The 14,193-nt window shown below is 42.0% G+C and overlaps 1 protein-coding gene across 1 annotated transcript in view; it reads right to left on the bottom strand.

Annotated features, from left to right (window-relative positions):
* The window catches only part of LOC149772727 (3'-5' exoribonuclease HELZ2-like), a 56,403-nt gene extending 53,674 nt beyond the window's left edge, over positions 1-2,729 (bottom strand). The window contains exon 1 of the mRNA XM_089947438.1: positions 2,529-2,729. Coding sequence (XP_089803564.1) covers positions 2,529-2,729 — 201 coding nt within the window. The remainder of the gene's footprint in view (positions 1-2,528) is intronic.
* Between the last annotated feature and the right edge of the window lie 11,464 nt (positions 2,730-14,193).

Raw genomic sequence — 14,193 nt, 5'->3', positions numbered from 1 at the left:
CTTATCGGTAAGTTGAAATTTATGTTTATTATAATAATACGTGCCATGCGTGCTATACCTAGGCAAATAGCACAATACAGAGTTGTGTCCCCATGGTTCGGTAATCTGGGTCAGCCGCCGTAAGCGGTTATATTCACAGGTGCTCGTACGTTCCGGAGTATGTTACTTCAGTTTGGTACAACGCAGAAAAGTCAATGATGGCTTGATGAACAGAAAAATATCTCAGGAGTAAAACAAGTCATATAGTAAGGACGCGTGCCTTCAAAGACGGATATTGCAGAAGGAAATCGAGGGTCATGGGTGGAACGAAGTATTTGGAAGTTATGTAACTTCTCCCTTGTATATTATGATAGAGAGGGTCCTATGTCAGAACGGGTCATTGGTTTAATCTAAGGTATTTTTGTCACTCTGTATGATTTTTTTCCTTCAGATTTTTTTTGTTTTCTTCTCAGCATCAAGCTCGCGTCGAGCACCTGTGGTTTTATTTATATTTATGCCGCTGGATTCACATAGATTTTTATAGGAATTTATAAAGCGAATGTCGGAGAATCTTCACAATTTGTAACAATGCAGCAATAACAGAACGGTTTTGATATGTACCGATAAGAGCACAGGGGCTCGTTACAAAGAAAATCAAGGGATGGGGGTTCTAACCTGTAACAATATATAGTGTTACAGGTTAGAACCCCATTCCCTTGAATTTCTTTGCAACGAACCCCTGTGGATAAGAGCATTAACTTATTAAGTACCGCGATAACAGTGTTCAAGGCTACACTTTGCTATCTCATAAATTGGAACTATCGCAAGGGACAGTATATTTTCTGATCGGAATCTAATTAATTATAAATTTATATCTACCAGCTTGCATTTTCTGTCATAAACTTATCGAATTACGGATTCGACTTAACCTCCCCTGTAAACAATATCCGCCATGTCATAGCTTAAGTACGGTACACTTGCTTGATTGGTCAATAAGTCATGTGACGTGAAAGTTTGAACCCGCATACTTTGACTGAGACAAAATAATCCCGTAGATGAATTTTCTTATTTCATTTGATTAAATATTGAAGTATGAAAATAATGCATTTTACGACGTGACAGATTGCATTATGTCAAATAAAGAAATTTGTGTCTTTCTTTTGTGAATATAACATGTGTTTCTCATTCACTGGAAAACTCAATTTGTATCAGTATAGAGCCAGCGGCTATTTTGTTTACAAACGATACATTAAAAGCTGCTGAACCCCACCCTATAGTCATTTACGCTCCGTAAAGGTAAGATTTGTTAGTTTTAGGCGAAGGAATTTTACCCAATTTATTAGTTATTTTAATATTAAAACTACTCACTCCTAATTGTAATTTATTCTGTATTGAATTTTTCGTTTCTCATGCTTGATTGTAACAAGAAATTAGCAGATTTTTCAATTCATTGAATAGTGAATGAAATTAATAATTAATCTCAGAATAGCGTATCTTTGTAATAAGTAGAAACTGCTCGCAATTCTAAATAGCTCACTAAGCAACCGAATATTAGCTTCTTGTATATCTCCACTGCAGAATACCGGTTTCTACAGTATTAATGAATAACAGTTTTAATTTCATTGTACACAGGCAAGCTGATAATTTTGTATTGTCGTATATTCAAGACAATATTTACTGTCACTATCTATAAAACATGATGAAAGTAACGTTTGAATATTTATTTGGGCAACTTTGATAACTGTGAATGAGCTATACTTTTGAACTTCTAAAAGTCATACCTGTACTTTCATGCAGCTTTTGATTTTTCAAAGAATTCCAATACCGTCACTTGCCTGAACAGTTGGAACCTGATTAAACTTTGCCAGTACGCATCGAAAATATTTCAATATATTTCTAAGATTCACTGCATAGTTAAGACACTGATCTTAGATAACGGCAGGTTAGGCAAAAAGCTGCGTGTACGACAGAAGCAATACTAAATAGAATATATTGCGTTTGAATAGGTTACGTTGCTGTATAGCATCCACTATTTTTATGATCAGCGAAATGATGAATAGCATATCCATCATTTAAGGTTATGTTAAGTCGGCAGTAGTGAAGGGGGATACTTTAGCCTCAATGAAAAATACATTACAGAACACACCTGGGACACTATAGCCTCAAGTTTTTGTATCACACCCTGGGACACTCTAGCATCAAGGGGAATTGAACATTGGGAATTTTGGGTCTGTATAGCGTCAAAGGAAGGTGGGGTTGTTGTATAAGGACAATAGGAATGGAACAGGTGAGGTGATGTAACGGTACTGAAGTTTGGTAACAATGTAACAAGGGGCTTACCTCAATCGGACGAAAGAGCGAGAAAAATCCTTAAAACGTTTTCGCGGGGAAATATCCATATTTAACAAATCATACAACATACAAACACAAACAACTATACAACTATCTAAAAAAAAACATTTATGCAAGAAAGCAAATCTTTTTGAGGCATATGATTGTCCTTGAAAAGGGCATTTGGATTCTTCTTTTTTCTTCCACCATTTCTTCACTTTTTCAATGACTCCTTTCTTTTTCTTCTCCGGCATCCAGTCTGGATGTCCCATATATCTAAATTTCTCCTGCACCTTTATCCAGTTTTCGTTTAGTCTTTCAAACTGTTCTTGTTTCTTTCTTTTTTCGTTTTCCTTTATCTCCTTTGCCCACTGATCTTTAATCTTTTTCATCTCCTCTTTCATTACCTTTCTCCTCATTTCTTCAGCTATTTTTAGTTAGTCAAGCCCCTACTTTACAAATGACCACTCTGTCAAATTCAGTATGTCTTCTAAAAAGCACCTGACTTTGATGACATTATCAAGTGCCTCCTTCAAGGTTCACACTCTTACATACTGAGGATGAATGAACCCTCTTAATTTCTCCACCACCTCCTCTATCATGCGTTGCACCACATCCCTAGCAACTTTCAGATTGGTCACTTGACTTGTTACAAAGTCTTTGGTAACTGGATACCTCCATTCATGTTCTAGCCTTTTCACCACATAGGCGACATACAGTACCAACTGTCTTTTAAGTTGTTAAACAAATCCATTGACATCTTCGTTTATTCAGTGTTGAATGGCGCGAATGACGATAGCTTTGACTTTATAGGTATCTATCACGGACGTGAAGGAAAACATCCATTACACTCACTTCACATATTATCTACTATCCACACACGGGAATGAGAAAAAAACAAACCCAATATACTATCCACATACGGAAATGAGAAGAAGAAAAAAAAAAACAAATATACTATCCACACACGAGAAGGAGAAAATACAAACCCAATATATACTATCCACAAACCAAAAATATACTAACCGCACACGGGAAGGAGAAAAACAAACCCAAATATATTATCCACACACAGGAACGAGAAGAAAAAAAACACAACACAATATCTACTATGCACACAAACGTACGTGAACGCTTACAAACCCCAAAACATGCTATCCACACAAACGTATGCGAGCTTATGCACACACAAAGACACACTACCACATCAGTAAAGGAGTGTTTATAATCACACTACTCCACACTCATACCAATTGGCAACTACAATAGTCTCTTTTTTTAAAGATTTGGGCAGTCCTAAACTCCAAATACACATTCTAATATCGGCACCTCCCAGGTCTAGCCCCACACACGCATCGTCTGCTCCAGTCCTGCTCCCAATTTATGCGTGGTTGGGAGCGCATATGGAGCTTGATTTGCTTCAGTATCCCACTCCTCCGTTTGAGGGATAGTGACCACTTGTTTATGTTGTTCCCTCTGTCTTATGTGCCACACTCGGGGATGAATTGGCCTCCTTGCCTCCTGTGGACACTGGGCTGGTTGTAGCTGTGGTGCTGCTACTGGCTGTGGTGCTGGTGATATCTGTGGAGGTGTACTGACATTCGCTGTCAACTCACACACTGGCCAAATCATCAGGTGAGGCATGATCAAAATCTTCTTTTTCTCTTCTTTTTCTTCCTTTTCTCCACTTCCTCCTGCTCTTTCACTTTCTTCTCTGGCATCCATGGCTAGCTCGTCCAGGAGGTGCCTGGCATATTCAAAGTCAGAGAGAGAGAGACAGACAGACAGACAGAGACAGAGAGAGAGACAGAGACAGAGAGAGAGAAAGTTGGATTATAGTTAGTCCGTACGCGCGGACTGATAATTTTTCCTGGGGGAACGAATTAGAGCCACATCCCCCAGGCGTTTATGTGCTCAAGGAGTACTGCTAATTTAGCCATCAGGTCGTGGGACTAGGTGTCCCTAATGACCCGAATGAAGGCTTTCATGAGTGGGAATGGACCCAACACACACTCATGGTAGAAAGAGTTGGATTTCAGTCTGCTGTCGACTGCACCAGGTGTCGACCCAGCAGTATGTAACATCCGCTGAGATTGGTCGCAGCGATGACGTCACATCGGGACACCAAGCTTATACGGATGGAAATGGTTCAACATCTCCGTCTATGCACGATGTCCGAGTGAGGCAAGGAAACATGGAAATCGGCAAGCCGGCTATGGATGTCGTGCACTCCCAAAAACGCCAGCCCGTACTTAACCAAATTTAGTCCAGTTATTTAAATGGACAATAAAAAATGCCAATAATTTGTTAGCCACCTGTGCAATTAAGTCAAATCATACCAGTCTTACAATTTTCCTATGTCCTTACAGTTCCAAAAAAGTTATCGTTCAAAGTGTACATTGTCAATGCCCTATCAATTCCTAATCACTATTATGTCTAAGCGACATGTATAAAAGTTTGGTGACTATTAGGTAAAAATAACTTTTTATTTTAGAAGCGGTGGTAGCAAAAGAGTCAAGTCAGTAATGTGGTTTTATCGAACAGGGATACCAAGCCAACAAGGAATTCACATAAGAATTCTGCAGCGTCGATTAAGGTTGACAGTGGGTGTTTAGAGTACGCTATGTTGAAACGTCTCTGAAGGATGCGTCTTCCCAGTGCCATTGGTATGACGTGAGTTTCTTTGTCTTGAGGGATCTCCAGGCTATAATTGCGGTCGATGTAATGAAATCATTTATTAGCATTTGGTCCGATACTGCCAAGATTAGTCCCACTGAGTTTCGCCTCCTGCTTTCTAGGTCGTGTCATCATGTGTTGTGGCCTCTTTTGTCGCTCTTACGTCTTTTTCAACTGCGGCTGTTGTTGTTTTTCCGGGTAAGGTGAACTCGGCCCATGTGGTGAGTCCAAGAGCCGCTGAATGTCTTGAAATACTTGCTCTTGGCTTACCTGCTGAACTCTAGTTGTAATAGTAGGGGTACTGGTCCTTGGTGGTGTTCTGCGTTTTGGTGGTGGTGGTGATGTTTTTGCAACAACGCTGGCAAATGATCTCTTTGGAGATTGTTGCCGTTGTTTTTTCCAGAGCATGGTCTGGTTGTGCCAGGGCAGTTAATACAGGTGGCCTGGCACTAGTAATAGTAGTTGACTCGGTACGCTGCTGGAGACTGGACTCTATGGGTCGTAGTAGACGGTTTGCAGATTGACTGGGTTGTTTTTGTAGATCTTGCAGAGATGAACTCGGTGAAAGAGTAGTCACTGCGGTGATAGCGGTAGCTGAGGCTGTGTGGAAGGGCATGATAGTCACTTCTTTTTACAGTGGATGACTTGCGAAGCGTCCATCCAAGAATCAGAACAGGGAGGATATCCTTTCCAACGTACTTTGACTTTTTGGACACTTCGTTTTCCCACTTTACGGGTTCTTCGTTCGAGAAAGCTTTCGATGTCGTACACTTCGTCTTCTCTTTTGGTTACGCGTTGTAATTCGGGCAAGTAAAACGTTCCTTTTAACACTTTTTCCGTTCATGTCTTCCAATTTATAGACGACAGGATGACTACCACCCACTCGTCCAGTGACACGAAACAATTCAGTGGTCCGGTTGAGTAAGTAACCTTTGTAGAAAGTACGTTTGGTTTTGTCAATGCGCACCCAAACTCCTGCGGTCAAGACTCCACCTTTCTTGGGGAAAGCCACTGTCGGGTACGTACCAAACATGCGCTCAAAAACGAGCACTTCGTTGTCGGGAGTCACTTCATTGGGGGGTGGGGGGTGGGGCGTGGCACGTCCTGCACTCCGATGGTAAAATTGGTTGTAAGCAATGAACCAAGTGTGGTAAGACGTCGATGTACCTGAGAGTGGTGATGCGAAAATATTTTCACATGCGTTCTTTCAAGGTGCGTTGAAAACGTTCCACGATGCTGACTTTGATTTCGGGATTCTCGGTGGTGAAAAAATGAATGTCATGTTTCTTTAATTCTTTCTCGAAAGCTTGGTTCAGAAATTCGGTGCCTTTGTCGGTTTGCTATCCAAGAGGGTGACGACCACTTTGTTTAAACACCAGTTTGAGGCTCGCACCAACTCACTGCTCGATTTGGAAGTCATTGGTACGACTCGGGCAAATTTGGAAAAGACGTCGATGACACAAAACAAATATTTGTAGTCACGATTGTAGGTGGCAAAATGAGAGACATCAGCTAAATCGGCTTGCGATTGATAATAGATGCCCTCCACTTGAGTGCGACCTCTGGAAAAGTTTCCTCGAATGGGTTTGTGTAAAGTGTAATGTGTACGTGGCTTGTTCTTGTAAGCATCGTTGAACTTCAGGTAAACAGAGACTTTTCAAACGGGTTTTGGCAGCGCGATCCGATTTCTGAACTCCTCAGTAATCTGCAGGTTGTGATAGATCGTTGTAAATGCTGGTAACAACTTTTTTAATAAGTCACCCACTCTTCGCTGATGCTACTTTGAATGAGGCGAGACGGTGGTTTGGAAACGGCTTTACGTGCCCGCTATGCTAAGGGAGTAGAAGTCGAAGGTGGTGGTGGTGTTGGAGGTGGCAATAGGATGAGTTTGGTCTTCTTTTCTTTTTTCACTTCTGGTTTCCCTTCTTTCTTTTTCACTTCTGTCGAAGGAGGAGTGGACATCATCTTTTTAAGCCAAGCTTTCAGTTCTTGTCGTTAGGGAGTGGATGAAGGGTTCAACAAGGACGCTGCAATCTTACTAGGAATGGGAGCTGCTGAAGGTGTTTGAAAGACTTCTCGTACCTCATCTTCCTCTGGCATTCGTGGGGCTGCGTCTGTCTTGACCGCTGGTGGTGGTGGTGGTGGTGATGATGATGAAATTTTCGTCAAGAACTTAAAATCTTTTAGAGTCGGCAGAGCTGTTTCGTCTAAAGCTTTCTGGTGAAAGAGTTGTAGTCGTTGCAAGACTTCACCGTACTTTTTAGCGATTTTTCTGTTTTGGACAAATCGTTGCAATTCGTTAACGATTGCAATTCGTGTTGTAACTGGGATATCTCGGTAAAATGAGGACTAGGAGGCAAATGCCGGGTCTGTTCTTGCCAACGATTGTATCCCATCCAGCTTCTGTTAGGCACTAAAGCCAGTTTTCATCCTCTCATCAGATTTCAATGGTCACGTCTGAGATTTTTGGACTCCAGAGGTCCATTTTATCTTGCTCCCATGAGTCCTCCCATCATTGTTCCCAATGCTTCTTTTAGCAAGGGTCCTAGCAACAGATGCAGAATTCCTCCTCGTTGTATCAACATCTTTTGACGGATGGGGATTTTCTTTGAACCATTTGGCGAAGAATGTGACAATGTTTGGCTAAGCATTTTTCTGTGGTGTTTAGACAAAGGTGTCGTGCCTTTCAAGACATTCAAACAACATTCGCACACGGTATCGATGATGTCTTTGGAAGCTGTTTGAATGAGTCTTTTTCGCATGGGTGGAGAAGCTTTGGACAACATGTCCCCATGTTTTTATTAAACCAAGAGGTAGTCCTTTCGTTTTCTTTCCTTTGGGGTTAGAAGAGGAATGACTTCTGTGGGGTGACATCTTTGGGTTTAAGGAGCACAAAAACACTGATTCCCATTCTTTGCCTCTGGTATTTTTTATACTGGAACACGTCGCCACTGATCGTCTTTACGTCGTATCAACTTAATGACAGACATTACGTATCGTGAAGGTGTTCGCAACGGACGAAATCGGGACAGTTCTTGCTTGGACAAATCCAGTAAACTCTGTAACATGCCCGATCTCTCTTGGACTTTGATTTTGGGAGCAGGTACTTTGTGAGCAGCTGACACTTTAGCTAAATAGGATGCGGGTGTCACCGCTGGAGGAGACATTTTTGGAGACGTGGGTTTCCATTGTTTCATCAACTGAGGAAGAACGGGTGTCAAATTGGGTTTGCCCTGCATCTGAGACTACTGGAGATGCGGTCACCGTTGCTGAAGGTCGTGGTTTGCGAATGTAAGGATGCGTCGTGGCTGAAGTGTCTCTCTTGCGGGTAGAAACTGTTTTCTGGGGGCTTTCCTTTTTCTGGGGACTTTTCTTTTTCTTCTTCTTGGGTTGTAACATGATCTTGACAACGTTGCTCGGTTTCTTCTTCGGGGTTCGTTTTGGCTTTTTGGGGAGTGTCTTTTTCTTGGGGAGAACTTTGGGGGCATTAAGATCCCATTTTAAGAGGGAGCGAATGATGACACCTCCTAGAGAAGCACTACCTCCAGGTTTCAAAAGGATTTGCTTTTTGGATTGATTGTTGATGCGGAGATTGGTCAGTTGAGTCAAGGCTAGTTTGTTTTTGTCAAAAAAAGCGTTTGGTTTGATGAGGAATGTGAATGATGCCTTGCAGTAATTGACGTGCTGTCACCGTAAACCATCGTGAGACTTCTTTGAGACTGCTTTCTAAGAAACGAGCACGTGCACGTATTTGTGGATTTTTTTTCGCGACTGATCTCGTACAAGACACGAATCCATTTAACGGGAAGATGACAGTTTTAGAAGCAGAAGATGAGACTGAAGAGACGTCATGTTGATGCTACGTGAGACAGACCCAGTGTCCGGGGATTTTATAGATTGTTTTGTTAAGTCGACGAACAGAACGTGTACTCAACAGGTCCTCCATCTTGGCACCAGTGATGAAACAGATGGGTACGAAATCACAAATAATCGGGGTGGTGGGTTCTAAATCCACGAGTAAATAGGCGTGTGGGGTTTGAGTGTCAGCGTCTTACGCATGTGTCAGCCAAGGCGTTCCTAACTGTTTGGCTAAGACTTGCACCTGCGATTTATCTCTAGGGCTTTTAAACAAGATCACGTAATGAACAGTGAGGCTGATGACGCGATGGACTTTACTTTGTTGAAACAAATTTTGAGTAATGTAAATGACAGTGGCATAACCTTTATGCCCTTTGCGCGTAAACCAGTTTAATTTCTTCTTCGTCTTCTTCTAACATGTCGTTCAAAATGACCAGATGTGTTTGACTGGGGTCAGACACGATCCCGTCGTCTTCGTTAGGAATGACTTCCACAAACACGACTTTCTCGCTGGAGGCTGTACGCCGATTGCCACTATTTGTAACACCACACAATCCGTTGAGGTGGACGATCAATCAAGTGATGTTTATGTCCGATACAACGTTTGACAAATTCGGTTTTGCCTGAACCGCTAGGTTCGGCAATTAACATGTTAAAGGGATGGCGAAGCAACAAGGCCTCCCAACTGGCACGATCTAAGTATTCGTCGATGACTGTGAAAGTGAAGGAAGAGGGAGTACTGACAGCATAGGTAGCCATAGTAGTGTACAAATGTCACTTTTGACACGAAAACAGACAAGACAGGGGTTTTTATACTTTGTTCAGGACAGTTTTATTGCAAGTTAAAATGGAACAACGAGAAAGACAAAAATACATCAAAGCTAAATGGTTAAGTACAGCGATAAAATACACATCAAAACGATCAAAGTGGAATATAAACAAGTCACTGTACAACATGATTTTGGTAATCAAGGTGTCCTACGGACAGTATATAATGTTTCAGTTGATGCCACTAAAACAATTGTGTGTTCATTAGTACTTTCAAGACTGGACTATTGTAACTCAATTCTGTCTGGTTCATCTCAATATCTACTCCAGAAACTTCAAAAAGTTCTAAACACAGCTGCTTGGATCATACTTAGAGTACCACGATCAGAGCACACCTACCCGCTACTCTGTACCCTACAATGGCTATCCATTCGATCCAGAATCAAACACAAAATGTCTTCTCTGTGCTACGTTTCACTGTCGGACTCTTGTCCAACTTACCTATCCGACCTCACCTTTGTGTATACTCCAGCAAGATACTTACTCTCCTCTTCTGACAGTCGTATACTCATTATTGCCACTATGAAAACAAAGTCATATGGAGAGCGTTCTTTTGCATACCAGGGCCCAGCAACGTGAACTGAATTGCCCACTGAACTTAGACACAAAGACACAGTGATCACATTCAAGAGGGCTCTCAAAACTCACTTATTTCGACTGCAAGAACAAACTTAAAGACCTAATAATATTCTCAGCATGTTTTTTAATGTTTTCTAATTTCATGGTGTTTGTATTTGAAATCATATCATTATATGTTTTTTTATCTTATAGGTGTTGTCTAATGTTGTAAAGCGCTTAGAGCTTCTAATGATTCGGCGCTTTACAAAGTCCTCATTATTATTATTATTATTACTAATGTTCTTACAGTCTCTACATTGGGTATAGTCACACAGGTGTCCTTCCGGAATGGTCTTTTGGGAATGTCTATGACAGTCCTGTCCTGAAGGGAGTGGTTGTCTTCGGTGACGGGTTCTTCTGCTTCTGAAACTGTCACTAACACAGTTTTAAAAGTTACTTTTTTCCCCGGACGTTTGAATTGAGGATCACAACTCTTGGGCATAACTGGCCACTTCTTTAGTCCAAGCCTCGAAAACCCAATTTTTCCAGTCATGTACATACGTCCAGTGAGGGTGTAAGTCACAAGCTACACACACATCGTCATACACATATCTAGAGCCTAAAAGGTGACGAACCTTTTTTCCCCCGTAGAGATCGAGACGTATCCAGATAAAAACGCAAGGTTTTTAACAAAATAAGTTTCTCGTGCTTATTTAAAGGGACCACTTTCATGCTTTATTTATTTACAAGTACTGTTCGTAAAGAGTTCACTAGGAATCTGCTGTTAAAGGAAATCCCAGAAAGGAAGTCACTAAGACACACCACACGTCGACCCCAATTCAGTGGACACAGTTCTCGTAATCCTCCGCTGTCTGAATAGTGTCATTGATTTTCTTCACAAAATATGTTGTATCACGAGTGATAGAGGTCGTGGCATGGGAGCGACTTTTTATACCTTCTTTGATTTAAGGTAATAAATGTACTTTTTGAATACCACCGGTTTTATTTTAGTTTCGTACCAAAATTGTTGAGTCACGAACTCACACACCACACGTCGTACAGATGTTTCGGCTTGAACTAAATTTACGTTGTGTAAAAGATTTTGGTAATTCTCTAACTCGTCCGTTGGAATTCGGTGTATTAGGATCACCTTATAAGTAGAATGAGCAACATCGAAAATTGTATGAATCTCACGCGATTCATCAATGTCTGACCAATGGAGCACTTTGAAATGAATCAGTGCTCTTATACCCTTCCGGTACCAATGGTTCCAACATCGTTGACGTGACGGATGCAGTTGTTCTTTGCGTTGAACTTGTATTTTGACCAGCTCCCGGTAAATGTGTTCTCTCAATTCCTTAGGCACACCATGAATGCTTTCTTGTTAAGTATCCATCCAGAGATTACTGAGGTCGTCCCACTAAAGGTAGGTAGTGATAATCCGAAGACCATCGAGCATGTTCCAGGTAAGCCGAATCTTTTTGCTCCCACTGGTGTAGTGACACACCACAACTGAAGCACTTGACTTTATCCCCTTCGCCCAAGTAGAAGAATCCGGCGCTGGCTAATTTTTTGGGGTAGGTCTTCTCAGATATTTACGCCATTTTCCTTGGAAGGTTTGGAATCTACTTTCAAAGTTGCAGTATTCAGGCAAACGAACAGAGAACGAATATTCGTCTTTCACATGCTCATTTCGATGGTTGTACGGTAATATCCGCAGGAGTTTGCTCAGTTTTGGATGATATCCGTAGGGTGATACACGTATGGTCTCGCGTGGTGGCTGACCTTGGACATGAAAAATGTAAAGAGTCTACGATAACGAGTGGCATCGCTTTCGCATCCATCAGGTTTGACACGCACAGCATAACTTTCAATTGTAGGTATGGTAGTAGTGGTAGTAGTAGTAATAGCAAAGTTCCCATGATGCTTTACTACATCGCTGAGGTCACAACGTTACGGCCTCACTTTCATCGCAAGGCACAGCGTCGCACTCCACTTGAGAATCACCGAACTTGAATGATGTCTGTTTAAAAGAAATCATCATTTTCGCTTGGTCTTGGTAGTGACAGTGAATTATCGGTCTTGGAGGTTGTCCTTTTTTATATGCTGACCAATATCGACGTGTCCGTATGATAGAGTGAAGTGGTTGGGAAGCCATACTCTCTTCTGGTACACAATTTGAGAAAAAATTTCCATGGCCGACTGACGATTTGGTGAGCCGGTAAACGTATAATCTTGTGCGGTTCGTGGGTGGTCACTCTAAAATGTCGAATCTGTCCAGACTACAAAGCTTGTTTCAGTACACCAAAGTTCACCACTCGACTGGTGCGATCATTTAGAGTCAATCCTATCACTTTACACTCCGTGTGCACTTCTTTTTGTGGGTCCCGGTATACGTAGTCGTAATTTGTAGGATTACCACTAGCAAAACTAAACGGTCTCCTTCAAAGTCAGGATGACGTTGACCCAGGCGATTGATGTAGATGCATCTGTCCGTGTCAACATACAGGACGCAATCTCCTAACAGTTCTAAAACTTCGTACAATTTTAAGCGAGCATGGTCTGTCACGTAAGCCGCAATGATGACATTTACAAATTCGTCGGTTTGTACAAAGTCCAGTTTTTCTTCGTAATTGATTAAGATCAAGTCCTCACGAAGGACGTCTGCGTGTCTCGTGTGTTTTGTTTTTGTCGTGAATCATCTGGAAGTTTCTGTATTGTTCTGTCAAATACTCAGTTTTGGGTAAACACGGTCGTTGTGCCATTTTACCCCAAAAGCAATTTAACATCACTGTGGCAAACGATAGTCTTCCTTCGTTTTTCTCCACGTGGTCTAAAGCAATGCCTTCCTGCTCCCAGTATTTCTCTTTGAATTTAGTTTGATCTTCGGGAGTGTGGCACCAAGAAGGATAGCCGCTGACTTCTTGTTTCAGTTTCAAAAAGGAATCAACGTAGTCTGAGAAAAGGCCTTTCTGAATCTCGTCGCCCTTCTGGTCCTGTTCTGTCTTGGAAAAGTGGCAACTTTCGTTGACTTCTAACAGTTGGTATCCCAGGTCCAGAGCTTTGAACAATTCCATGCTGACCCACGTTCCTGTCAAGGCGCGTTCTTCATGGATGTGCTGACAAGCTTGGTCTTGGTTGCACGTTTCGGCACAAGAACGGCGTAAGGGAAACATCAGTTTTCCTTGGCAATGGTGAGGTGAAACGGGATGGTACAAGTCCGTGAGAGGCAAGACTTTACATTTAATCAATCCTTCATATTGTCGAATGTTGTTCAGGTCGATGTGTTCCGTCCGCTAATTGCGAATGCGCTGCGGAAAAGTGACAATATTTGAACACGTAGAGATACAGCGAACACACGTCTAAGTATTTGATTTTTCTCCTTTCTCCTCGTCGGCGTGGTACAGCAAACAGGTAGCATTCGTCCGTCCTCCTTACAAACTATCTCGTGGGTTCAGTGTCAAATGGTGATCACACTCGTGTTCCCACATTTCCACCACTTGGTATCATTGCTGTTCTAACTTCAAGCGTCGCTGGCAAGTGGCCTGGTACAAGTCTTCCATGGTACGTTGTAAACACTGATTTTTAGAGTCACGTTGAGGGTAGCAGAGTGGACATAATAAGCACCCGTTGAACTCGTACACGATCTGAGGGTTTTCTAGGTCCCATCCATCCACTGAATACGTTCTGATGATATTTTCGCCTCCTCCGTTTCGGGCGTGCTGGATCCATTTGTCTTCCTTGTCGCACAAGTAATGTATCCAGCGTATGGCTTTGATTGAGTGTTGACATTTGACTAAGTCGTTTGAGGGCTAATGACAGATTGTTTTCGGGCATGAATCGTTGGCGGTACACTAAGGAACTTGCTTTGGCAATGATGCAGGCTTCTTTCAAAGGATTGATCCCTCCGTGTTCCATAAACTGTTCTCGAAATTTTCCACAGCAATGTCCGCGTCGGAAGGA

The sequence above is a fragment of the Sinohyriopsis cumingii genome, unplaced genomic scaffold (assembly GCF_028554795.1).
Source record: "Sinohyriopsis cumingii isolate HCF-2022 unplaced genomic scaffold, ASM2855479v2 utg001196l, whole genome shotgun sequence".
Classification (NCBI taxonomy): Eukaryota; Metazoa; Mollusca; class Bivalvia; order Unionida; family Unionidae; genus Sinohyriopsis; species Sinohyriopsis cumingii.
Note: the sequence above shows the minus strand (reverse complement) of the source record. Positions and strands in the feature narration are given on the sequence as shown.